This window comes from Camelus dromedarius, chromosome 9 (genome assembly GCF_036321535.1).
Source record: "Camelus dromedarius isolate mCamDro1 chromosome 9, mCamDro1.pat, whole genome shotgun sequence".
Taxonomy (NCBI): Eukaryota; Metazoa; Chordata; class Mammalia; order Artiodactyla; family Camelidae; genus Camelus; species Camelus dromedarius.
The window spans coordinates 16076909-16103973 of record NC_087444.1 but is presented as its reverse complement, the minus strand read 5'-3'; the positions used below and the strand labels follow the sequence as shown (position 1 = coordinate 16103973).

General features: G+C 46.2%; 2 protein-coding genes across 16 annotated transcripts in view; both read left to right on the top strand.

The window, feature by feature from the left end:
- The window catches only part of TMIGD3 (transmembrane and immunoglobulin domain containing 3), a 42030-nt gene that overhangs the window by 576 nt on the left and 14389 nt on the right, over positions 1–27065 (top strand). Inside the window, exon 1 of one of the 9 annotated variants that reach the window (XM_064488817.1) lies at positions 13990–14114. The exons of 7 other annotated variants lie outside the window; for them this stretch is intronic. The gene's annotated coding sequence lies outside the window, so the exon portion shown is untranslated. Of the gene's footprint in view, positions 1–13989; positions 14115–16931; positions 17182–27065 lie in introns of those variants that run through there. One more of the 9 variants, XM_064488818.1, reaches the window with a different exon arrangement.
- ADORA3 (adenosine A3 receptor) overlaps positions 1–27065 on the top strand; it is a 30332-nt gene that overhangs the window by 578 nt on the left and 2689 nt on the right. Inside the window, exon 2 of one of the 7 annotated variants that reach the window (XM_064488812.1) lies at positions 26099–26981. The exons of 2 other annotated variants lie outside the window; for them this stretch is intronic. In XM_064488812.1, the coding sequence (XP_064344882.1) occupies positions 26632–26981 (350 nt within the window). In that variant the 5' untranslated portion in view covers positions 26099–26631. Of the gene's footprint in view, positions 1–14001; positions 14115–20840; positions 26982–27065 lie in introns of those variants that run through there. 4 more of the 7 variants (XM_064488813.1, XM_064488815.1, XM_031457809.2 and 1 more) reach the window with 4 other exon arrangements.

The window sequence follows — 27065 nt, the reverse complement described above, 5'->3', positions numbered from 1 at the left end:
GGTAGGGGACAGTGCCTGACTCCCTGTAGGAGATGGCAAATGTCTGTTGAGAGAGAGAAGGACTATTTAAGTGAACAATTAACAGTGCTTGGTATATCAAAAAGGAGGGAACCTGAAACATGACTATGACTCTAAAAATGGGAACCAAGTGATGAAAAGAATGGTTTATTATTTCATTGACAGGGAGGAGGTGTATGAGAGATGATGTGAATTCAAAGAAAAGGAAACTCACTAGTCACTATGAACTCCCACAGGGTAGAGGTTTGCATCCTTTTCCTTAGCACAGGACTCAGGATAGAACAATTTATCAGTTAATAACGCAATGCAAGTAAACAAGGGAAATGGGGCCATGGCTTTCATCCTCTCTGGTGTCATAAGATGACTCGTCCCAGGGATACCTCTCAAAGTGCTGCTCAGTCTAGTAGCCAATTGGCCTCAGTTTCCTCATCTGAAAAATGAGGGGAGTTGCTGGGTGGCTAGCTAATATCCTTCCAGGGTTAAGAATCAGTGACTCCGTTCTTTTTGCTGGTATTTGTTTTCTTTCTTCTTAAAAAACAACTCAGAAAATGAACCCCAACTCTTCAGACCCATCCCTTCCCTCTGAAGTGAGCAGAGGAAACTAATGTATGAGGCAGAGAATCTAAGGGGCCTGTGAGCTGAAATGCTATTTCTCACTGTTTGAAGGATCCCATTGCCAAAAATGGAAGTGGCGTTGGGAGTGTTGTTTTTGCCATGTCCCCTGGACTAAAATGGAACTAAATTCTCTTGCAAAGATGGAGAGGAGCAGAGGGGAGGGGGCTGGGAGCTGGCTGCTAATCTATGCACTGGAGGTCCAAGTTCAAATATGCTTGCAGGAAAGCTTCAGTTCCATTTTTTTTCTCCATACACAATGAAGCCCTTGTGCTTCCAGAAGCTGGGAGAAGGCAGCTGGATTTCTAGAGCTCAACAGCCAGCATCTTTTTTATTCCTTTTATGATTTTCCTCTTTTGGAGACACCCCACAGGACACATTGGTCTGGATTATAAAATACTAGTCAGTCCCATTGCTGTGAAGCCTAGAAAACAAGAAGCACACCGGGAATAGGAGTTACCAGCCCTCGTTAGCACGTGGCCTCAGTGAACAGCTGAATAATGACTTTCAGTAAAACAAGGAACATTCAACACTTTACCCTCAACTTAACATTTGCCCTGCCTATGATGACTGTTCTAGGCGGCTAAGCTCCTGGACTGCTGGGTCCTTTTGCTGTGTTAGTTTCATTTTGTAAGCTACCCGGGACAGGAATGTGTTGAATAAATGCCCATCTGATTTCATATACCCAGAGGGCTTTCTGTGCCTACTGCTTACAGGATGTAATCAGATGATCCCTGAAATGGTTCTGACCATCTCTTTTGGGGAAAAAAATTGCCAAAATGATACATTATTTCTTCCACTAAACCTCTGTGATAGTTTTCCTGTAATTTCTCTTTAAATGAAGTTTTAAGAGTTGACACGAAAGGAAACTGGGGTTTAGAGACGGGGGCAGTGGAATACATTTAGATACAATCGTAATAAGAGTTGACATTTATTCAGTGCCAGGCACTGGTGGGGGTATTTTATGAATTGAATTCATTTAATCGTCACAGTGACTCTATAAAATAGATATTGTCTTTGTCATTTAAAAAAATGAGGAAACGGTGGCACAGAGAGGTTAAATCATGATAGGAAGCTGAGCTGGGCTCCCCAGGGTGGTACTTAGAGCCAGACACCCTACTAATTTCCTGTGAGCAGGTGTTCCCCTGACTTTCACACCTCTCGTTTTCCTGACAGCTATGTTGTGTTTTCATTCTGGGCATAGTTCTTGGCTATTCATTGACTTTATACTCTGGTTTCCAGATATAAGATGAGCAGAAAGTAATGGGAGAGTAAACGGGTGGAGAGGAAGGGAAGAAGTCATGACATCGGGGCCACACGTGCACACACACACCCAAGCACCTGCACACATACACATGTGGGTGTGCACACACACACACACATACATGCACATATGCACACACATGCACACACGCACATGCAAGCGCACACACACACTCACAAGCTGGCCCGTTTACTTATTTTATACTGACATCAATCGTGTGGGCTCTGAGGCTCCTTCCCTGCCAGGTTATACATAGTCTGTACCTGAGGGATCAGTCCTTCCCACTCCAGGTCACGGGAAGAGGCAGGAAGGAGATGACTTCCTCTCCAGGGCCTGCCGGAAAACCATGTTTGGAGAGGGACACTTGTAAGAACTGATCAATAAGAATAACAAGTGTAAAGGCCAGGCTCTATGAGTGAGGCTGTGTGGTCACCAGCTCTCCGAGCACAGAGGGAGATCAGTCTTGTCCTCGAGTGGCTCAGCACTGACAACAGCAAACACCCGTTCTGATGTGTCATCCTTGAAGCTGGAAAGAACCCCCGCAAAAGGAGCAGAGGACAGGGGCAGCATAGTTTATATTTCTTCTAGCCAGAGCGGAAAACTTCATAATGAATAGAATTTGGATTAGATTTCTTATCAGGTACTGCCTCAGTGTAGGAAAAAATTAGTCCTAGACGAAAAGCATCTCTGGTCTTTCTGAACAAAGTTTAAAGGCAAACCTGGAAAGGATACATCTGCTTCCAAGTGACTTAACTATTCTCCAGAGCAAAGCTCAAGGAATACAAAAGTACCTAGCACTAACAAGGTAAAATTCACAATCAGAAAATTACCTGGCATGTAAAGAAGCAGGAAAATGACTGATAATGAGCTACAAAATCAAAAGAAACAGACCCAGAAATAATGCATATAAGAGTTAGCAGATAAAGTTTATAATAGTAGTTATAACATATTCTATATGTTTAAGAAGGCAAAGACTGAGCATGTTAAGTAGAGATGTAGAAAATATTAAAAAGGCCCAAATAGACTCCCAGAGAGGAAAAGGACAATATCTGAGATGAAAAATACACCAGATGAGATGAATAGATTAGACACTGCAGTATAAAAAATTAGTAAACTTGAAGGTGTCATAATAGAAGTGAGGCCACATGAAACAACTAGAAAAGAATTTTTTAAAAAATCAAAGAACATCAGTGAGCTATGGCACAACCTCAAACAGCCTAATGTATATGTAAACAGAGTCCCTGAAGGAAAGAAGAAGGAAGGATGAACAGTGAAAATGTTTGAAGAAGTAATAGTTGAAAATTTCCAAATTTGATGAATACTGTACTGCCACAGACACAAGAAGCTTAAAGAACCCCATTCACAAAACAAGCAAACAAACAAAAACCCCATGAATAATCACACCAAGAAACAATCAAATTGGTCAAAACCAGGGATAAAAATAAAATCGTAAAAGCTGCCAGAAAGGGAGTGGGGGTGGGGTGGAAAGACACATTACATACCAAGGAACAAAGAATGAGAGAAGACATCATGTCAGGAACAGTGTGAGACACAAGACCATGGAGCGACCTCTTTAAAATGCTGAAAGAAAAAAAAATCTGTCAAAACCCAGCGAAAACATTTTTCAAAAGTAACTTCTGCAGTGAATTCAAAAATAGCTTTTCCAGACATACAAAACTGAAGGAATTCAGCAGCAGCCGACCTACACAACCAGAATGGTTAAAGGCATTTCTGCAGGCAGAAGGAGAATGAGATGAGATGGAAATCTGGATTTGTACAAAGGAACAAAAAGCGCTAGAAATGGTAAATAATGGGTAAATAGAAAAGACTTTTTATTATTTAAAAACTCTTTAAAATAATTGACTTTGGAAAGCAAAAGTAATAATGAATTGAGACGTCTATAACATACACGGAAGTAAAACACATGGCAACAGTACAAAGGCCAGGAAGGGGAAAGTGGATACATACTGTTTCAAGGTTCTTATACTATATATGAAGTGGTGTATTTTTTGAAGGTAGACTATATATACTACAAACCTTTTGTTGTAAAATAATAAAACTAAGAGTTATAGCTAATGAGACAACAAAGGAAATAAAATGGAATCATTAAGAATATAATTACAGGAATGGGACAAGGATGCCCCCTCTCATTACTCCTTTCCCATATTGCACTGGAAGTCCTAGTTGATGCAATGAGGCAGAGGGAAATGAAAAGTTTACAGACTGAGAAGGAAGAAATAAAACTGTCAATTTTTTAAGATGACTTGATAATGTAAAAAAATTCCAAAGAATCAACAAAAAGCTCCTAGAATGAGTATACAACTATAGCAAGTTTGCAAGATACAAGGTCAGCATACGAAAGTCAACTGGTTTCCCATATCCTAGCAATACACAATTGGGATTTGAAATTAAAAACACAACATCATTTACACTAACACCTTAAAAATATTAAATACTTGAATATAAATCTAACAAAATATATACAAGATTTATGTGAGGAAAACTACAAAATTCTGATGAAAGAAATAAAAAAACCCCCAAAATTAGTGGAAAGATATTTCATGTTTATGGGTAGAAGACTCAATAGTGTCAAGACATCTATCTTCCTATCTAGAATGACAGATTCAACACAACCCCTATCAAAATCCCAGCAAGTTATATTGTCAACAACCTAATTCTGAAGTTTACATGGACAGGCAAAAGATCTCAAGTATTGAAAGAGAAAAAACAAAATTGGAGGACAGATATGACCTGACTTACCGTGGAGCTACAATAATCGAGGCAGCATGGTCCTGGCAAAAGAACAGACAAATAGATCCATGCAACAGGATAGAGAGCCCAGAAATAGACCCACATAAATACGGTCAAGTGATCTCAAAGGAGCAAAGGCAACACAATTGGGAAAAGACAGTCTTTGCAACAATTGATGCTAGAGCAACTGGACATCCACAGCAAAAAGTAAATCTAGACATAGACCACATACTCTTCAAAAAATTAACTCAAAATGGACCAAAGACCTAAATGTAAAGTGCAAAATTATAAAACTCACAGAAGATAACATAGGAGGCAATCTAGATGACATTGGTTATGGTGATGACTTTTTAGATACCATAGCCAAGGCACAATCCATGAAAAGAATAATTCATAAGCTGGACGTCATTAAATTGAAAACTTTCTGCTCTGCAAAAGACACTATCAAGAAAATGAGACAAACCATAGACTGGGAGGGCTGGGAGGATCTATTTGCAAAAGATACATCTGATAAAATACTGTTAATGAAAATATACAAAGAAGCCAAAACACAGTAATAAGAAAATTAAAAAAATAAAAACAGATTAGAGAATGGGCAAGAAACCCAGACAGACACCTCATACACACACAAAAAATGCGTATTTCAAACTAGCACATGAAAAGATGCTCTACTGCATATGTCATTAGGGAATTGCAAATTAAAACAACAACGAGGTACTTCTACACACCTAGTAGAATGGCCAAAATCTAAAACACTGACAACACCAAATGCTGGCAAGGATGTAGAGCAACAGAAACTCTCATTCATTGCTGATGGGAATGCAAACTGGTGTAGCTTCTTTAGAAGACAGTTTGGCAGTTTCTTGTGAAAATAAACATACTCTGACTGTATGATCCAGCAATTGTGCTCCTTGGTGTTTACCCAAATGAGTGAAAAATTTATGTCTACACAGAAACCTGCACATGAATTTCTATAGCAGCTTTATTCATATTTGCCAAAGTTTGGAAGTAATCAAGATGATTTTCAGTAGGTGAAGGGATAAATGAAACTGTGGTATATCCAGACAATGGACTATCATTCAGTCTAAAACAAATGATCTATCAAGCCACGAAATGATATGGAGGAACCTAAAATTCATATTACTAAGTGAAAGAAGCCAATCTGAAAAGACTACATACTGTGTAATTCCAACCATATGACATTCCGAAAAAGGCAAAACTGTGGAGACAGTAGAAAAGATCAGTTGTTGCCAGAGGTTGAGAAGGGGGAGGGAGGGATTAATAGGTGGAACACAGAGGATTTTTAGGGCAGTGAATCTATTTCATACCATACTATAATGGTAGATACGTATTGTTACACATTTGTTAAAACCCACTGAATGTACAACACCAAGAATGAACCCTAAGGTAAAGTATGAACTTTGAGGGATGATCATGTGCCAGTGTAGGTTCTTCAACTGTAACAAATTGTATCAAAAAATCCCCCCATCTCAGGTGTGGTTGTTGATAGAGGTGGTGGCTATGTGGATGTGGAGCAGGGGATATATGTGACCTCGTTGTACTTCCTGTTCAATTTTGCTGTGAACTTAAAACCGCTCTAAAAAGTAATGTCTATTTTTAAAAACTTTCTAAAAAGTACTTAGTTCAAAAGACGGCGTAAAAAGGGAAAAGGGAACCAAGAGCAAAGGGAACCAAGAACCAAAAACAAAGGAACAAATAGAAAACAAATAGCAAGATTGTAGATTTAAATCCAACTATATCAATAATTACATTAAATGTTAATTAAAAGGCAGAGATTGTCAGATTGCATGTAAAAGCAAAAATGAACTATATTTTGCCTCCAAAAAATCCACTTTAAAAATAAAAACAAAAATAGGATAAAAGTAACAAGATGGAAAATAACACACCATGGAAACACTAATCAAAGGAAAGCTGGAGACAATCCATCAATATCAAACAAAGTAGATTTCAGCGCAAAGAATATTACTAGGGAGAAAGAGAGTTATCTCATAGTGATAAAGGGTCAATTCATCAAGAGGACACAGTAATGCTAAACATTTATTCACCTAATAATAGAGCTTTCAAAGGCTTCAAAAGTACATGAAACAAAACTGGTAGAAATACAAAAAGATACAGACAAATCCACCATTATAGTTGGAATTTTAACACCGCTCACTCAATAATTATTAGAACAAATAAAAAATCAGCAAGTATATAGAAAAACTGAATAGGAATCATCAGTTAACTAGGCCTAACTGACATTTAGAGAGCTATCCATGAAACAAATGCACATAAAACATTTCCCAGTACAGCATAAAACAAGTCCCAATAAACTCAAAAGCATTTAAATCACACAAACTCTTCTCTGACCGCATGGAATTAAACTAGAAATAAATAATAGAAAGATATTTGGAAAAATCCCCAAATATTTAGAAACATACTTCTAAATAGTTTATGTCTCAGAAGACATCAAAAGGTAAATAAGGATGTATATTGAAATAAATAAGAATAAAAATATAACAACAAAATTTGTAGACACAGCTAAAGCAATGCTTAAAAGGAAATTTATGCAACTAAACATTGTTATTAGAGAAGAAGAAAGGGCTCAAATCAATGACCTCAGCTTCTACCTTAACAAACTAGAAAAAAGAAGAGTAAATTAAACCCAGAGCAAGCAGAAGAAAAAAATAATAAAGATAACAGCAGAAATCAATGAAATAGAAACAGAAAAATAATAGAGAAAATCAAACAAAATTTGGTTTGTTAAACATATCAATAAAATTGACAAACCACTAGTTTGATGAATCAAGAAAAAAAAGAGAAGACAAAATTACCAAAGCGGAGACATCCCCAAAGCTCCTGCAAGCATTAAAAGGATAAATAAATATTATTTATAACTTTGCTGATAAATTTAACACTCTAGATGAAATTAAAAAAAATTTTTTTGAAAAACAAACTACCAATGCTAAATAAATTTAATTTCTGGTTAAAAAGATCTTCCCATAATGATAGCTCCAGGGCCAGATGACTTCATGAGTAAGTTTTATGAAATAGTTAAGGATGAAATACCATCGATTTCATCAAAACTCTTCCAGCAAAATGAAGAGAGTACTTCCCAACTGAGTCTATGAAACTGGTGCTGCTTTGACACTGAAACCAGACATGCACTATGAGAAAACCATAGACCAATATCCTTCATAAAATTAATGCAAAAAAAATCCTTAAAAATTTCAGTAAATTGAATCTAACAATACATAAGAAAGATAACACATGTGTTCAAGTGGGATTTATCCCAGAATCCAGTCTATAATTCAAAACCCAATCCAGAATTCATATACTTAACAACTAAAAAATAAGAATCATATCCCTATGTCAACAGATGCATAAAAATATTTGACAAAATCTAATATCCCTGATATAAATTCACAGTAAACTGCGAATAGAAGGAAACTTCCTCAATCCGATATAAGGCATCTAAGAAAAACCTACAGCAAACATCACACTAGAAAACTAAAGGCTTTCTCCTAAGATCAGAAGCAAGGCAAGGATGCCCATTCTATTTCTGTCCAACATTGTTCTGGAAGTTCTAACTAGTGGAATAAAGCAAGAAAAAGCAATTAAAAAATATTCTGTATTGGGAAAAACTAAATTGTTTTTATTTACAGAAGACATGATTGTCTACGTAGAAAATATTACATAAGTTCAATAAACAAAAATTATTTGTATTTCTTTATTCTGGTAATGAACAATCAGAAATTTGAATTTAAGAATAATACCGTTTGCAGTAGCAATAACAACAAACAAGATGTAAGGATCAAGTTAACAAAAGATTTGTAAAATCTGAACACTGAAAATTACAGAACATTGCTGAAAGAAATTAAAGAAGGCCTTAAAAAAAAAGAGAGATACTTTGTCTTCATCTATTGTAAAGTCCTGTGTTGCTGAGATGATAATTCTCTCCCATACTGATCTATCAGTTTAACACAGTCCCAATCAAATTCCCAAAGGCTTTCTGAAGAAACGGTAAAGCTGATTTTAAAATGTGTATGAAAATTCAAAAGACCCAAACCAGCTGAAACAACTTTGAAAAAGAAGAATAAAGTTGTAGTACTAACACAACTTAATTTCAAGACTGACTATAAAACCGCAGCAATCAAAATGGCGTGGTATCGGTGTAAAGACAGAGAAATAGACTGATGGAACAGAATACAGAGTTCAGAAATAGACGCACACATAATGGTCAATGGATTTTCAAGAAAGATGCCAAGGCAACTGAAGGGGAAAAGGACAATCTTTTCAGCAAATGGTGCTGGAACAATTGGATAGCCACATGCAATCAAATGACCCTTAACTCTGACTTCACACCATGTACAAAAACCAACTCGAAATGGATCATAGACTTGAATATGAGGCTAAAACTATAAAATTTCTAGGAGAAAACACAGGAGAAAGTCTTAGTGACCTTGGGCTTGGCAAAGATTTCTTAAATATGACACAAAAAGTACAAACTACAGGACCAAACATAAATTGGACATACAATCAAAAATAAATTATAAAAATTAAATCTAGTGTCCTTCAAAAGGCATTGTTAAAAAAAAAATGGAAAGGTTAGCCAAAGACTAGGAGAAAATATTTGCAGAATATATACCTGACAAAGGATTTACAACTAAAATATATAAAGATCTCTAACAACTCCATAAGAAGGTGAATAATCCAATTAAAATGAGCAAAAGATTTAATAGTCATTTTACCAAAGAAGACATACATACAAATGTCAAATAAGCATATGAAAAGCTGCTCAACCTCACTGCCGTTAGGGGTATGCAAATTAAAATAATGAGATACGACTGCATAACCACTAGAATGGATAAAATTAAGTCAACTGACCATTCCAAGTCCTGGCAAAGATCCATGTAGTAGAATTGGAGCTCTCATTCGTTACTGGTGGGAGTGTAAAATGGTAAAATCATTTTACTGTATGATTTGGAAGTTTCTGAAAAGGTAGATATACATCTACCATGTGATTTGTCATTCCATAACCAGATATTTACATATGTCCACATAAAAACTTGCACGTGAATGTTTATGGCACTTTTATTTGTAATAGTTCCACACTGGAAACAGTCCAGATGTTCATCAACAGGTGTACACCTAAGCAAATTCCAGCTGATCTATACAACGGAACCCTACACAGCAGTAACGATGAATGAACCGCGGATGCACACAACAGCATGGATAAATCTCAAAATAATTATGCTGGTTGAAAAACACAGATTAAAAAAAGAGTGCATGCTTACTGTGTGACCCCATGTATATAATTTTCTACAAGGTACAAACAATAGTAACAGAGCAGATCAGTAGTGGGTGGAAGGAGGGATTACCGCGGGTTTGAGGAAACTTGGGGGAGCGATGGCTATGTTATCTTGACTGTGGTGATGGTTTCACAGGTATATACATATATAAAAATGTGTCAAATTGTACACTTTATGTGAAGTTTTTTGCATGATAATTGTACTTCGGCAAGAGTGTAAAACGAGCAGTCATTTTAGACTGCTACTCACCATACAAACATAACTGAAACACAATTACTCTTACTATATGCAATGTAATCTGATATATACATTTCATTCCATTCCATTTAATTGAAAATACACTCTGATCACGATCTACTAAATCAATTTCGTGATTCTATAGTGGATTGAGATGTTTAGTTGCATTCAAACATGTTTGAAAAATGAGTGGCTTGAGTCCAAAACAGTCTCTTACACGGACAGGCTCCTCTGAGTCAGTTTCCATGTCTTCTCTGCTAACATTCACGTCCCCTTCTTTTAATATGGTTGAGAATTTACAGAATCTTAAAGTAGAAGTCCAAATCTTTCAAATTCTTTCACTGGAAACAGATTTACTCTCACCCTTTTGCTACCATCTGCCCACCGACTTGTTTGGGAGATTGTTGATCTTACGACCTCATAATGAAAATTCCTCTGTGATGACTCTAGTGATTCTAGGGGGCTTCTGAGGAACAGTGAGGTGGCAATACTGATCAACCACATAGTTACTGCTGTTGCCAAGACTTCTGGACTTTTGACTGACATGGGTAGCAGCTGTTGTGAGCTATCATCTCCCTCATTAGAAAAGCAGGCAGGCTCTGGCAATGAACCTATTCTTTATGATGACTCTATAGTTTCCTGCAGAATTTACTCTTAGTGGTTGTTTTTGCCCGTGCATGAGGAAGGCCATATGGAAAGTGGTTCCTGTTGCCCAACGTACAGTATGTTAACAGTGGTGGCTGGCTGTGCACAACCGGAGTTCAGCTAAAAAGAGGAAAAAACTAGGGGAAGGAAGCAAGGAATGAAAAACGATGAAAGAAAATTACTATATACAAAATAGATAAACAAAAAGGTCCTCCTGTATAACACAGGGAACAGTATAGCTTGTAATAACCTATAACGAAAAAGAATATATATATTTGTATAGCTGAATCACTATATTGTACACCAGAAGCTAATACAACATTGTAAATCAGCTAAACTTCAATTAAAAAAAATAAAAACAACAATAAGTAGCTGGACCTTGAGAAAAAATAATGAAAGAAACCTAGGCCTGGGTAGTTTAAATTCTGCCCTGAATTAGGTTCCTGTACACAACTTTATATTTCTGTGCCTGGCAGTCTCTCTTCAATTACACATCTTTCTGTGTCACAGGGAGTGGTGTAATTTGCAAATTCAGTCCATTTTTTGTCCATGAAGGTTTTAATCAATGAACTCAGAACCAAAAGGAGATAGAACTCGGGCAGAAATTTAGGTTATGATTCTGGCCTCAGCATATTTCTAGACAGGGCTGCAGACAAGCAACTGGGAAAGCTGACATTGTTTCCCAAGACCTCAGCCTCTCCACGGTTCCAGAAGAACCAGTGCAGCGCACGTCCAAGCTGAGCTCGTGGCACACTTAGGGGAGGCTGGATGGTAAAGAAGAGCTTAAATTCCTAGGCTTGGCAGAGTGGCCTAGGTCTCAGTTGATTTAGTGCCAAAAGTCTAAGATCTAGATTCTGCTCAGATAAGCAGCAGCCAGAAGTCGTAAGTTCAGCCTTGAGGTTGGGGAATCAGAGTTTATTGGTGCTCTTGCTTCTGGGCAAATAGATTACAGTATTGAGTTCACACCTTCCTTATTTAGAACTAGAGAGAGCATGATATAGTGATAAATATCTGGTTTCGGTGTCAGGCAAATCTTAGCTCAGATTCTGTCTCTGCTGCCTGCCAGCCTTGTACCCTTGGGAAAATCGCTTAACAGCTCTGAACTTCAGACTTCTTGTTTAGAGCAGTAGTTCTCAACTGGGAGTGCTTTAGCCTCCGGGAGAACATTTGGTAATGTCTAGAGATATTTTTGGTTGTCTTCACTTGGGGGTGAGGGGGTGCTATAAAGAATGATCTGGTCCAAAATGTCAGTAGAGCTGAGGTTGGGAAGTCCTGGTTGAGAGATAACATATGCCAGAGTCTGGCATAAAATAGGTTACCAAAAGATCGACTCCATGTGGCGAATTAAAAACCAGATTCTGGGGCAGCAAGGGCAGTGCAAGTCTGTCTTAGGTTCTGGGCAAGTTTCCAGCAGTGCTACCTTCAGTCCACTAAACAGTTAATGCAGGTATAGTGAAAAGGTTCAAAGTGGTGGCTCTGGAGCCAGCCTGCTTGGATCCAAATCCCCGCTTTACCATTTACTACATGCATATGCTTGGTCAAGTCACTGAACCTCAGTCTACTAATCTGTAAAATGGGGACAACAGTGATACCTGCCTCACAGAGACGTAAGATGCACAAAGGATGGGTCTGCATGGTTTAGTGACTACTCAACTAATATTTTGTTTTTACAAGGGGAGTTGTGATGGAGCCAGTGCTGAGAGGGGCACTGATTTTAATCAGAAGCTCTGGACTTTTTTTTATATGAACTGTGAAGGGGAACACAAAGCAAACAGAAATGGATAATTCACACAGCAATAGAAAGTTCATCAACCCGCGAAGGACTCACTATGAGTTGCTGGGCAACTTGCCAGGTGTTTATAAATATCCCATTGAATCCCCTTGACAACTCTTTGAAATGGCTTTCATTAACCTATTTCAGCCCTGTTTTACTGATATGGAAAGAGGCTCTAAACAGAGTCACTTGCCCAAACTCGCACAGCCCTCGGGGGTAGAGCAGGGGTTCTGAATCCAGAGAGGACTCTAGTCTGTGCTTTTATGGACTGAAATTCAGAAGTGCTTACCTCAGGGGGAATTCCAGGGTATAAAATATTCAACTACTTGGTGTTTTCTACATTTAAGGAGAGGAAGAACCATTCAAAGCCAAGCCTTCACCCCAGAACTGGCTTGGACAAATGGCCTGGGGTGTGTGGGGGCAAGGGAAGGGGAACAGGACGTGAGTGACAGGAGCAGTCCTTGCTCTTGGCCAGTGACAACTACTAAGTCCAGGAAAGCCTCCTGGCCTCGCACGGCCACCTCAGAGAGGGGGTGCGGACCATTAGGTTACCCAGGATTATTTTCTAGAAGGTTCCTGAAATGTCCCTCTTTTCACTAAATGTTTTATGAGGCTAGTGCTGTGTTTGTGTATGCTTGTGTGGATGTGTGTGTGTGTGGGTGTGTGTGTAGTGGGGTGAGACCACAATAACCTGGGACTGGGGAGTCAGCAGAACCAGGAAAAGTTCCCTGATAAAGCTGTGCCTTCCTCTAAACAAACCACGCTGCTGAGATAAGGATGGAAATGGTGGCTAAAAACAGCCAAGAGGCCTGAATCGGTCCCAAGACCAGTAGTGTTAAGGGGTCACCCACACTGATGCTTGGGGCTGGGGCTGTGAAACAGGTGTTATTTCTCGGATCTCTGGCTTTCCTTGGGGTCCCCTTCCCCCCTTCTGGTGTTGGAAGGCATTGTGCACTGCTTGCACCCGGAATACCACCTGGGCAGGCCCCTCAGGCCCCCGCCCCACTGCACAGACTGTGGGTTTTGAGGGCTTCTTGGCAACTCTGGGCCCTACTCTCTGAGCAGAGGCTGGGGACGAGCCAAGCACAGGCCACAAGGCCTCAGTGTCATCCTCCGCCCTGTATGTCCCATGGGGGGCTGTGTTCCTTCCGGGGTAGCAATGCTCTCCCAAGTTCACTAAACTGGTTGTTTAAATATAGGAGAGGAAACAGATGCTGGCCGGCCAGAGGTCTCTGAGAAGACAGGACTTTGCTGGGGTGCTTGCTAAGGCTGATAAGGACACAGGGTGTGTGCCCATCAGATGGACCTCTGCTGATTTGCTGTGGGCCTTTCGGACACTGCCCTGAGCCAGCGCCATCAGAACTTGGCTCCCTGTTCATGACTGACATGGAAGGAAGGGTTATTTTTAAGCTGATCTTTGTGACTTCCTCTTGGCCCTCATCCTTGCTCTCCACTCAGAGGCCCTGAGAGCAGCTTCCTGCTTAGGCCAACTCGAGCCCAGGTGATGTGTGCAGGGCTGGGGGAGGGGAGGGCTGGCTGTGTGCCCAGGCGGGGCCAAGGGCGCTGTCCTGGCAGGCAGAGTCCAAACCGGGCTCATCTCACAGCAGGACTGTCAGAGGAGTCCTGGCTTCAGGCTCAGGCAATGAGCAGGAGATGGACACCCAATCCCTAGACCAGTCTCCCAGCAGGGATCCTGGAAACTGCAGTTCCAGGCTCTCCAGGGTGTGTGAGTGGGTGGGGACGGGTGCCACAGAAGGTGGGCAGCACACACGGGGATGGATCTGGTCCTGACAGGGGCAGCACCCCTCTCTGAGCCGGGCCCTGCTGACAAAACTGGCTCAGGCCAGCGGTCTGCAGGGAACACCCCTCTGGCGTCCGTCACTCGCAGAGTTCTGAGGAGCACATCCTGCTGGGTGTACCACCAGCATCCTCAGATTGTGTGGTGGATGAATCAGCCTGATAGCCCCACTCCCTCCACCCCCGCGTTAGAGCAGGGACGCTGAGCCAACAGCACTGTGACTCCTGGGTGGGTGGGGGGGTCCCCGGGAGACCAATTCCCCCGCACGAAGGCTTCCGGTAGCTCTGCCTCCTTGCCCCTGGCTCCCTCCTGTTCTCAGAGTCTCAGACCCCAACAGCTGCCTGTGAGGACCCGGCCCATCTCCTCGGGAAAGGGGCCCTTAGTTCCTCACAGGGACCTCCTCCTCCCTTGTCGTCTGCTGGGGGGAGACTCACAGCATCACCTGCTCCCACCAGGGAGCATGCAGCCCCGTCCTCTCCCTACCTCCTAGACTGGCTCAACAGCCACAGCCTGAAAACACCTCTCAGCCAGTGTTCCTTCATCAGATAAGCAGGGCTGAGGCCGAGCAGGGGACATTTTAGGAAACTGGGGCTTCCTCTCGCAGGCCCAGGGAATGAGGCTCAGTCTTAATCTGTGAGGTCCTGGCTCCACAGCCCCTGTGACCTCAGACAGGAAAAGCCAGTCTGTGTCCCACTGGCTATGCCAGTAGCCAGTCCATGCGATGCTCAGACAGGCCTTTCCAGGTGAGAGTCTGGGTCAAGAACTAGCCCTTCCCTCTGGAGAGTCTCTCTTGAGGGGAAGAGCAGATCCTAGGGCCATCTTTCTGTTGAATTTGGGATTCCAGGTGCTCACCTCTGTCACTCATCTGCAGAGACTGGCAAAACCCACCTCTCAAGGTTGCAGTGGGATGGCATGAGCAGCCCCGGGGCAGCACAGGGTCTGGGCAAGCATCGTTCCAGGCCCAGAGGAAGTCCACCAGAGGGCTCGTGGCTATTTCTGTATTTTGTGGCTTCTGGCACATAGTAGGCAATTGCTACTTGCTATTTTTTCTCTTCTTTCCTCACCCACCTGACTTGGAAGCAGTACAGTGTGCGCATGCATGTGCGTGTGAGTGGGCGTGCGCGTCCGCACTGCACACACACTCGCAGGGGGCTGGTGGGGCTGCCAGGTACTAGTCTAGACTTGGCTCTGACTTACGCATCTGGCTTTGGCCCTTTGTCATTATCTGTGAGATGGGGAGTTGGGACAATTGTTTTCTCAGATCCGTTTCAGCTTTAACAGAGAATTTAACATTTAAAATGATGTTTCTAAGAAGGGTATGCATATTACCCCCCCCCCCCCATTTGGCCAAGATGCAGCCGAGTTCATCCTCAGAAGCAGAATCGGAGAGGAGCTGTGGGGCCTGCAGCAGGTTTAGGGTCTTACACCAGGGCCCTCGGCCTGTGCGCGGCTCCTTGTTGAGGCTGTGCCCTTTGCCCTCCTCCCTGAGGTCCTTGCATCTTCCTCCCTGCCCCCCAGCCGCCTCCCGCAGCCCCCCCCACCAGCCAGCGGCAGCCCTGGCCTCCCTGCACATGTTTCCAGTTCGTAGCTCGCATGGAGTCCATGTTGCTCATTTGTTCCATTTGCTCGGAGACAACAGTCAGCATTATTGGCAGGAAAGGGAGAGGGGGCCAACTCCAGGATTGCACAAAAAGCCCCAGTCATGGGCGCTGGGTAGGGGACGGGGGGGTGGGGGATGGGGGTTGGGGAGGGAAGCAGTGTGGGCTGGCCCTCTTGCAGCGACCTGGAGTTCTGTTGCGCCAGCTGAAGTCATGGTCGTTGAAGCAAAGGCTGGTCTTTCTCCGGGCATGGACGGAGCAGGCGCGTTGACTTATCTTGGCAGGACCAGGACAGAGTGAGATGCTATCTCGGAGCCTGGGGGAGATTGGAGCTGGCTCCACAGCCCGGCTCTGAGGCTAAATCCTAGCCCTAGAACAAATTCATTTCTTTGTTCCCTCGAAATCAGGAAAGATTTCAGGGTTAATGAAAGATTGGATGATTTGGGTGTTGCAGATGGAGAGCAATACAAATAAATGTATTTCAAGTTAAGCAATGGGCCTCGTGCGCCCCCACGTTTGCCTCGCAGCTGCTTTGGCAGGGGTTGGCTGTCATATCCAGCAACCCTCCCACCCTGTGCAGCAGAGACCCCTTCATAGTGGTGAATAGTGTCTAGTGGTGTGTCAGGCCCTCCAGAATGAGTGACGCATGAGAAATGGAAACTATGATTATCGCTTGGGATCGTCTGACTCTTGAGACCGGTGCTGGGAAAGCGTCACCTGTGGCAAGTTGAGTGGCTCTTAGGGGCTGGTGACCTGACAGGATGCACATCTCCAACTGAGCATGTTCAGATCTGAGGCTGCTTTTCCCCAGGCTCACAGAGGAGTCACAGGTGGCATGTCGGGGAACCCAGTGAGTGTGCCCACTTATGCTTCTCTGGCGGTGTGGTGGGGTGGGGGGTGGGTGCCAACCCCAGTGCTGACAAACCACTCAGAATGGGGTAAGCAAGGCGCTTTCTGGCAGGAATGGAGAAGGGAGAGGAAGATGTTCCTGCCTTTGGACACTTCCTGTTTCCGAAGCCAGGCGCACTGCAGGGGGCGGGGGCCGAGCCCTGGACAGGAGAGCAGCTGCTCAGTGAGAGACGGGGAGAGTCAGTGGTGAAGGGACCTAGGATCTGAGGAGTGCATCCTTGTGGGTTCCCAACGAGCCTGTATCTCATGGTGTGGGGAGGCTGGTAAGTGTGGAATGATTTTCCTTTAATTCAGTATTTATCAAGCAGCTCTGAAGTGGAACACACACACACTGCCTACACACACTGGCGCAGGGGTGATGAGGGAGGCTGTGGACCCGGCTCTGTGCCAGCTGTGCCCATGTTGCTTCACTCAGCCCTTGGTCAGGTATCTTTGTCATTTACCAAAGGGGAAATGAAGACACAGAAAGAACAATTTGTCCACCGTCATCTCTTTAGAAACAGTTTAAAACCAGAAAGGTGGGTGTGTTGGCAGCCCAGGGCTGGACCTGGCCGTGATTTCTCCCCTGGAGCACATTGGTGACAGCGGAGTGGGACACGCCTGGCCCCTGGATGGAGAGGCTCAGGGTGCGTGCTCTGGAGCATCTCACAGCAGCGGAGCGTCCATCAGGCACGTCCACGGTGCTCTAGGTGTACAGAGGCACTGCTGATGTGGGGCAGTGTAACTCATTCCCACCCATCATCAGACCCATCAGCTGAATTGATGGGCAGACTGGTCCAGGATCAAGTGCAGTCGTGAAAGAAGGAAAGATGAGCCGCAGGCTTGGATGGAGGGTCACAGGCTGTTTGGCTGGGGATTCAGAGAGATGGGGACCAGAGTGACAAAGAAGCCAGCGAAGCAGTACCCAGATAGAGCCCCTCCTGCGAGAGACTGCATCAGCCCTGTCGAAACACAGGAAACTGGGAGTGCATTCTTGTGGATTCTCAACCTTGTGGATTCCCAACATTTCTGCTGGTGAAGAACTGCAGCTGCTTGCTCCAGGTTTGACCTTGAACTAGACACTCTGAGCATCAGATTCCTCTGGTACCTCCTCCCACCACAATCCTCATGTCCTGGAAACCCTGTACCAAACACAATGATCTGGGGCAAGTCACTTGGCTGTGAGAGCCTCATTACATCATGTGTCAGACTAAACGGGCCAGCTAGGGCCAGAGGAGGTTCGGGATCCTGCAGACAGAGCAGTGACAAGTGAGGAATGGAATAAACTAGCTCTGGGTGTGAAAGGAGTACACAGGAAATAAACCGAGGGAGATGATGGAGAGTGCATATGAGCGTGCGTGTGTGAGGGTGAGTGAGTGTACGAGTGTACTTGTGTGTGTAGAGGGCACCATTTCAGATATATCTGAGATGAGACTGAAACAGGCTGTTGTATGCAAAAATGCTGAAACCACAAACTGTAATGTAAATATCAGACATTCTCGCTGAGGGACCCTTTGACTAGACCCAAGCTGGTCACGTGCTGTTTCCTATCTGTACTGGTTTGCGATTGAAGTGAGATGCAAAAGCTATTTCTGTCGAGGAAGGGGCCTCCCTATATCCTTCCTGATTCTTCACTGGATGTAGAGAGCTGTGGTCAGCATTCCTGCAAGGTGAGGAGCAGAGAGACTTGAGAACAACACATCACACGTTCAATGAGAATTTATTGCAGGTCTCCTGTGTGCCAGGTACTATTTCACACTCTGGGGAGAAGGGCAATGGGGCGGAGATATAAAGATGAAAAAGGTATAATTTCTTAAGGAGTTTACCAGCTGCTGGGGGTTTGCTAGCTAGCGAGAGGAGCAGGCACATAAATGAATAACTACAAAGTAGTGTAACCAGCGCTCAAACAGAGGAACGTGTGAGCTGATGTGGGCGTACCGAGGAGGAAGCTATTAACTCAGCCTGGTAGTAACTTCAGTCCTTTCTGGAAGTGGGTGGGATGTGCATAAATAAAAATAAGTTCTACCTGGGGAATCATTATATGATGCCCTACGCAGCATCATTCCTAAGGGAGTGTTTACTAGATCTGATGGATACGGAGGCTTCAAGTACAGTATTGAAAGCTTTCCTCAAATGGCTCGCTTAACTCCAGAGAGCATTTGTAGTCAACATTTTTTTTTTCTTTTGCCCAAACTGATCTTCTAAAATATGATTGTGGAGCACTTGTGGAGGAAAAAATCCTCACCCCAAAGTCATGCGGGAACCAGCAAGAGTCTTCATGTAACAGCCTGGAATAATCAGCCGGCAGACCTGCCCTCGAAATAAATGCAAACAAGCCTTCTAATGTCAGTTCTGTGGATCTATTATTTATACCTTGCCTACTTCCAAAAAGGATGGGAACCACTCATATTGAAAGAACTGGGCATGATGGGATCGCAACACACCAGGCGTCAAGGGATGCCGTGGGTGTAGAGATGCCGTGGGATACCTAAGCAGAGCGTGGTGACTGAGACAGAGCCCTGGCGCCCAGTCTCCTGACTGCCCACGCAAAACCAAATTATACAAAGCTCTCCAACCAAGCCGTTAAACAAAGCAAGCTGATTTCTTAAGAAAAGCAATCTCTTTTCTAGCACTGAACTCCTCAAAGACACATATCCTGAGAAACCTTCTATAGGGAATGCAGCAACAGATAGTATCTTCAGTCCTGACGAACTGCCATACATCCTTCTTATGACAGCTTTCTGTATTTACCTTGATAAAAAGCAGAGAGAATAAGGCAGTCTGGGGACGTGTTTTGGGGGGGAACTGAAGTCCTGTGTTTCCAGGAGGCAACCGTCTAATCACCGCCTTCTACAGGAGTAGCATGTAGGCCAGAGGTGGCCGGCAGCCCTCCACCAGCCCAGGATGACCGCCTTCTGAGCTGAGCCGTGCCTGGAGCTGGAGTGCAGACCACTGACACAATGACACCCTGCCCCCAGGAGCTGGCCTGGCCTACGAAACAAGTCTCACCCACTGGGACGCTGAAGAATTTTTGCCCCAAATGACAGCTTGGGTTTTGGCATAATTGATGTGGAACTCTCCTCCTGTGGTTCGTTGGGAAAAGCCAGGGCTTTGAAGCCAAGACTGACTTGGGTTTGGGCCCAGCTCTGCCCTTGATGGGCTGTGTTGCCAGAGCAGGTCACTCAGTTGTCACCATGCCTCAGTTTCCTCATCTGTGAAACAGATCTAAGGATACTCAACTGCAGAGTTGCTACAGAACTGTGAATGATGTGTGTCACACCCCTGGCAGGAGGCCTGGCCCTGGTTGGTTGGTCTATTGACCTCGGCAGTTCCCGTAGTCGTAAATATGACAGGCTTTGGGGGGAAGGTATAGCTCAGTGGTAGAGTGTGTGCCTCGCATGCACGAAGTCCTGGGTTCAATCCCCAAGTCCTCTGTTAAAATAAGTAAATTAAAGTAAAAAACCTAATTACTTTCTCCTACCAAAAAAAAAAAAAGATTAAAAAAACCCAAAGTGTATAAATTAAAAAAAAAAAAAAAGACAGGCTTGTGGGGCAGGAAGGGAAGACACATATGTCATGGAAAACAGGGGAAGTGAGTGCCCAGTTCCTTCCACATTTGTTAGGTAGAAGGTAAGAAGACGGGGGCTGGGGCATGGCCCTGCTGGGAGCATCTAGGCTCAGCAGTTGCTCTGTGCAGAGTTTGTTCCCACATCTGGTGTTTAGGTAAAGGCCTGGGGGTTGGGAGGACAGCAGGACATACAGTTGGCCACTGTGGGGACCCGGGAGACACTCGGCGCAGGCGATTAGAAGCCTGGGGCTGTGGTGAAGAAGAGGCTGGGTTGTGAAGAGACCCGAGGCGTTATGAGAAATCACAGGCTACAAAAGACAGGAAGCTCTCCAGCAGAGGCTGGGAAAATGGACGGGGGTGGGGGGGGGGGGCGGCGGCGCCCGTAGAAGGGAGAGGATAGGTCAGAGATGGGCAGGGACTGGTGGCATAGGTATGGTAGGGAGAGAAACATCCCAGTGGGACCTCCCCTGGTGGTCTCTGTCCTCCCCTGAGTCAAGGAGGCCAGCCACTGTCCGGTCCTCGCCCTGCCTTTGACCCGCTGTGCAGCCTCGAGCGGCTCTCTCCACCCCTCCGCCTCTGCTCCTTCTGCTGTGAGATGAGATGAATGACACCTGTTTTGGGGGGCTGTTGTGTTAATTTAGTGAGGTGGGGCGTGTGTGGAGCTTTGCACACTATGAAGAACAAGAAATGTTTTTCTTGGAACACTCACGGGTTTGAAAGGAGAAACTGCTTCTCAGCCTTCCTGAGTCAAGAGCATGAAATTTGGTACTGCCCAGGAATATTCTGCGGGATTGGACTGAATTCAGGCAGATGGCAATCTCTCCGTGTCTCCTTTGCCCTCAATCCTCACTTTTTTCATGTTTTGCATGACCTGAGAGGGGTGGCTAAGCGATGCTTGGAGGTGGCGCTAAATTCTCTTGTCCCAGTCCTGGGTGGCAGCGGGGATGTGCTGCCACCTGTGGTCACTGCTGCGCATAGCGCCCAGACAGGGACACGAATAAAAGCCTCTAGTTACCGCCCCCACCGCCGCCCCGCCCTCGCGAGACTCGTGCAGTTTGAACACCACATTTCTTAAGTGCCTAGAACCTGGAACAAACATAGTTAGCTGAACCCTTCTCTGGATTCTCCTCTAGGGCCCAGAGGCCTTCTGACATCCTCAGTGTGGGTGGAGGGTCTGGTGGATGGGGCGTGGGCCCCAGGAGCAGTTCCCCTTGGCTGGGCAGGATTTCCTGTTGCTTAGAGTGAAGGAACCTTGACCTCTCTCCTCCCCCCTCGCACTGGCTCTAAGAAAGGCTCCTGAACTCAGACTGTAACTACAGGCCTGGGGAGTCCCTGGCTTCTTGGTCACAGCTGAAGCCCTGGTAGGAACCCCCCTGGGGACGCGGCTCCAGATCAGCCCAGCCTCCTCCCTCTGGCTTGACACGGGGAGTAAGAGCAGGCCACCTGGGCTAACTCTGAGCACTTGTTCTTTCTAAGCCTCTGCTGCTGGTTGGCAAGCATCAAGCTCTGTAAAAATATAAGGCTTTGGGGAAGTGGCCATGGAGCCAAGAGGAAGTAAGTAAAGTGATTTTGTGCAACTCTGCAGGCAACAGTTGAGTCGGTGAGAGCCAACCCCCGGCCGAAGCCGCCACCTTCCGCCTGCCTGACATCCTGTCTCAGCGGCCACCTGCACCAGTTCTGGGGCTCCAGAGTCCTTTCCCTGGGCCCCTGCTAGTGCTGCATCTCGCTGTCATTGCAGGCTGGTTGAAGGGCTTTCCCAGGCTTTTCTGAGAAGCTGTAAAGGGTCAGATGAACCATCTCTGGCCAGACGCTCAGGATTTTCAACAGAACCCCCAAGGGCAAAGTGGCAGCCTTGTGGTTGAGTTGGGTTCAGCTGTATCAGCCCAAGGTGGCTCCAGGCCAGGGTCCGGGACACAAGAGGCCCTTCCGCGAGGACTCCAGTTGCTTTTCCCCTGATTCAGGCTCATGGTTCCTTCCAGACCCTCTCCTCCTCCAGGGATTTCAGGTTCTTTTAGTAGAAGTGAAACAGACATGGCCTTTCTTTTAGCTGGGAAAATCCACTGAGCCACTTAAGATTTATTCTTAAAAAATGTTTTTATGTGGCACCTTGGTCCAACAAAAAGTTTTCTTTCTGGCCCAGAGCTCCCCCTTGGGGCCCCAGCCCCTCTAGCAGCCTGCTCGCCCAGTGTCTCTGATTGCTCTATCTCTTCCTAACTCAGAGTTGGGGCTGGACCTACACTGTATGTGTGCTTTGTTCCCATACTCTTGGTTGCCACTCTCTTTTCCAGACATGAATTTAGAATCTCCAGTTGATAATACAGTGACTTCAAATCCAGGGACTTCTTACATTTATGAAAGTTTGTTTACTTGCTTATTCATTTCCTGAAGCCAGAAGTGTGGCTTCTAATGCCAGATCTGCCAATTCCTCACTCTGCAACCCAGGGGCAAGTTACTTAACCTTTCTGAGCCTCGGTTTACTCAGCAGTAATGATGGTATTTATTTCATCAGAGAGCACTGAGTGAGAGCAGGTATATAAAATGCTCAACATAATGGAGGGTGCTTGGCAGGTCCTAGCTGATTTCCTGGCGTTCTGTCCCCAGTGCTGAGTTTATGTCCCCTGGTTAACTCAGGTGTCTTCCTGTTCATTCATTTATCAGTATACGGAGGCCCTACCTGCTGCCAGGCTTTGTGGTCGGGGCTAGACATGCAGAAATGAAAAGTGGAGGTCCTTGCCCTCCAGGAGCTCACAGGACGACAGAGGAGGGTTTGGATAAACACAGCATGGGGTGGGGGTGGTGTCTGCTGAGCTTCCTTCATGGTTCTGTTTGAGAAGAATCTGGAAGGAAAAGTGCTTCTTTTCTGGGTGGATGCGAGGGAGAAGGGACTTCCTAGCCGGAAAAGAGTGTGCACACAGGGAAGAGGAAGTGAGAGAGCGTGCTCTGTGCCCGGGGGGGGGGGGTGTGTGTGTGTGCACAGCCTGGCGGCACTGATGGTTTCCCGTGGAAACAGGCGACCGGAGGCTGCAGGGGCTGGGAGAGCCCGTTGCGGAGGGTCTCAAACGCCATCCCGAGCAGTCTGGACTTGATCCTGGGGCAACACGGAGGCCTTGGGGGGACTCGTGTCTGGAGCCTGGTTAGGAGGCTCAGAAATGAGGAAGGAAGTTCCACGACTAAGAGTGGCCGTGGGCTGTGCTGGGGGCAATGGGGAAAGGTGACCATCCGTCCTGGTCTCTCTGTCCTCTTTCCCTAGCGGCCCTTAGGTGTTCAATCTGGAGGCAGAAGATCACTCAGGGCCCCGTCCTGGGCCAGGATGTTAAGTGACTGTGAAAGCCTTTCCCTTCACCCCGCAGTTCAGCCCCCCGAGTGGCGATGGGTTCTGTCTGCACAGAAAACACAAAGGAAGGGCTTCCCTTGTTCATGGAGAGAAAACTCCCCAAGTTTGTGCAGAGGATTCGGAAACAGTTCCCAGGTGGGGAAAGGTAGCCGGGTCGGTGGCCCCATCCGTGTCCCCAGGCTCTCCTTTCTCCTGTGGGTCATTCTCTCACAGCCTGTCCTGCCCCCATCATGCTGCTCTTGGAACCGATGTTTGGGCAAAAACCCCTCTCCTCAGTTTCTGTAGCTCAGCTGAGACGGTGGTTCCACCAGGACTCGCCTGGAATCTGAACACACACACGGTCCGGTTTCCAGCTCCAGCTGTCGCATCCACCCCTAACAGATGGGCGCACCTCCCGTGGGGTGGATCCGTGGTTCAGGCACTTTTCCTGGTCTCCATGACCTTCTGCCTCCCCCCAGCTTCTGGCCCACAAGCACACAAGGGCCATGATCTTTTTCTGTCCACATGCAGGAGCTGTCCACTGTCCACTGTCTGACCCAAACACGGAGCAGATGTCTGTGCTCAAGTCTGCCACGGCCCAGTCCCTCTGTCCTCGGCCACCTCAGGCTGGCCTGAGAGGCAGACTGGGGCTGCCAGTCCCTCCAGGAAAAACGCTCCTCAGCTGTACCATCGCCACAGCCAGGCAGCACGCCCCACCCCTACATGAGGGTCTTTCTCTCACATGAGGTTATTTGGTGCTGCTGGGTGGCTGAGGGTCGGGGAGGGGTGGCTGGGGTACGTCTTTTACAGTGAGTCACCAAGAGTGAGAAGGCCTTTTTTCGGTAGCACGCAGCCTTCTAGAAATCTCGCTCTCCATGACTTCCTTCTCTGAAGCAGAGATAAAGGTGGCAGTCACGTGGAGACATGTGAGAGGCCGCGTTGGAGGCTGGGGGAGCTTTCACGTTTCCAAGGCGCCGGGATGTGGGCCCAGATGAGACTGGAAAATGCTGGAGCGACAGAAATGCAGCTGGAGAGGGCTGTCCCTTAATGTCTGGGGAGTTGGCTCAGGGATACATGGCAGGGCTAGCAGGGATGAGTGAGCCACGCCAGACAGACTCGGACAGACTGGGGATGCGGCAGAGGGGGTGGCTGGGTGATGCAGAAGGAGGGCAACTGAAGCAGACCCGGCAGGCCCCGCGCCGAGGCATCTCACCAGCGCCCCCGTGAGAAGTGTTTGTTGGTAAAGACCAGAACAGCACTCCTGTGATCATTGTATTTCTGGCTGTACAGAGGTTGGTGCTTTAGGTAAATATTATAAACCGTTCAATCCACTGGGTGAGCTTAGGTCCAACTGTTCCTTCTGCTGTCTGTCCAAATAACCCTTTGGGGCAGCACTGGGAAGCACCTGAACCAGGTGGACCCCAAATTCAAGTGTCTGATTCCCAGCAGTTAAGACCAGGTGAGCAACTTCAGGGAGAGGGTCTGATTCCTAGACAGACAGCTGTTCCTGCAGGGCTGGGTCGGGCTTGGGGCAGGCGGGCAGGAGAAATGCGATGTGATTATGCACACGTGTTCCTCTTTCCCTCCCTCCTGCGTGGCTGGTCATCCCGCTGCCCCATGGTCCCTCAGATAGGTTTGACACAAGCTGGTTGCCAGCCTGAGGGCATGGCGGGTGTGTGGGCTAAGAAGGGGAGATGGAGGGTCAGCAGATGTGAGGCTTATGGGAGGTGCTGAAGTTTTGCTCATCTGAACAGGGAATCTTAGTTTGTCCCTTTGGCAAAAGATCTTTGATGCAAAGGCTGGGTTCCAGCTGTGCCCAGTGGAGAGTCAGCTCAGGTGGCTGAATTCCCACTCCCTGCTGTTATGCACTGTCTGACTCCATCTGGGCTGATGTAACGAAATACCAAAGACTAGGTGGCTTAGGAAGAATGTATTTCTCACTCTTCTGGAGGCAGAGAAGTCCAAGGTCAAGGCACCAGGAGAACCCGTGTCTCGTGAGAGCGCGCTTCCTGGTCCTTAGATGGTGTAAGGAGCGATGGTGCTCGTGGGGGGGGGGGTCCCTCTCTTATAAGGACACTAATCCCATTACCGAGGGCTCCACCCTCATGCCCTAATAACTTCCCCAATCCCCCACTCCAAATACCATGACTTTGAGGGTCAGATTTCAACCTATGACTTTTGGGGAACACAGTCCGTCTAGAGCATGCACTCAGAAAGAGTAAATTCTGGCCAAGGTTAGGAGCCAGCCCTCTCAGTCTATTATTTGCTCCTCTGCGTGTTCTGTTTGCATCCTTATCACGGGACCTTTCTGCTAAGCTAGCAGAAAGCCAGAACATGACGTTGTCGGTGCTCCCAGCTCCTCGCCCACCCAGTGCTGCGTTCTTGTCTGGCCTCTGAGTCGATGAATGCTGAGCCTTCTCCATACCACGCACACCACCCCCTCTTCTGCTCTTCCCATCTTCTTGCTGAGTGTCCTTGGCTCTGCGCTTCCTCTTGGCCCATCTCACTTCCTGAAACACCACTGAAGAGGGTTGCTTATCTCGATGGAGCTTCAGTAGACCTCCAGGCGCAGGGGAACTAACAGCGGCAGTGCTTTCAGATTCAGCCCACATAGAACCGTCCTCCGGCTCCTGGGGCCCCGCACTGAGGCTGGAAGCGATGGCCCTGTGATGGGCTCTCTCTAAGGACAGGGAGTCCTACCGGAGAAGAGCAGGAATGGTCAAGTCGTGAATTCTAGACTGTGGCTGCTGCACCTGGACCTCTGGCAAGATGTCTGGCAAGAGCTAGGCTCACTGGTTCACACAGATACTTTCGGCACCCCTGTTGACTGGGAGGCTCTTCTTGGAAAGCAAGATGCCGGTCAACAGCACAACCATGTCATTGGCCAACATTACCTACATCACCGTGGAGATTCTCATCGGGCTCTGCGCCATAGTGGGCAACGTGCTGGTTATCTGGGTGGTCAAACTGAACCCCAGCCTGCAGACCACCACCTTCTATTTCATTGTCTCCCTCGCCCTAGCAGACATTGCTGTGGGGGTGCTGGTCATGCCTTTGGCCGTTGTCATCAGTCTGGGCATCACAGTTCACTTTTACAGCTGCCTTCTCATGACCTGCCTGCTGCTGATCTTCACCCATGCCTCCATCATGTCCTTGCTGGCCATTGCAGTGGACCGATACCTGCGGGTCAAGCTCACGGTCAGGTAAATTGCTTGAAGAGTGGGGGATGTGGGGCTGTGATAGAGGTGCCTGGGAAATGGGGCTACAACATTCAGATCACAGGCTTT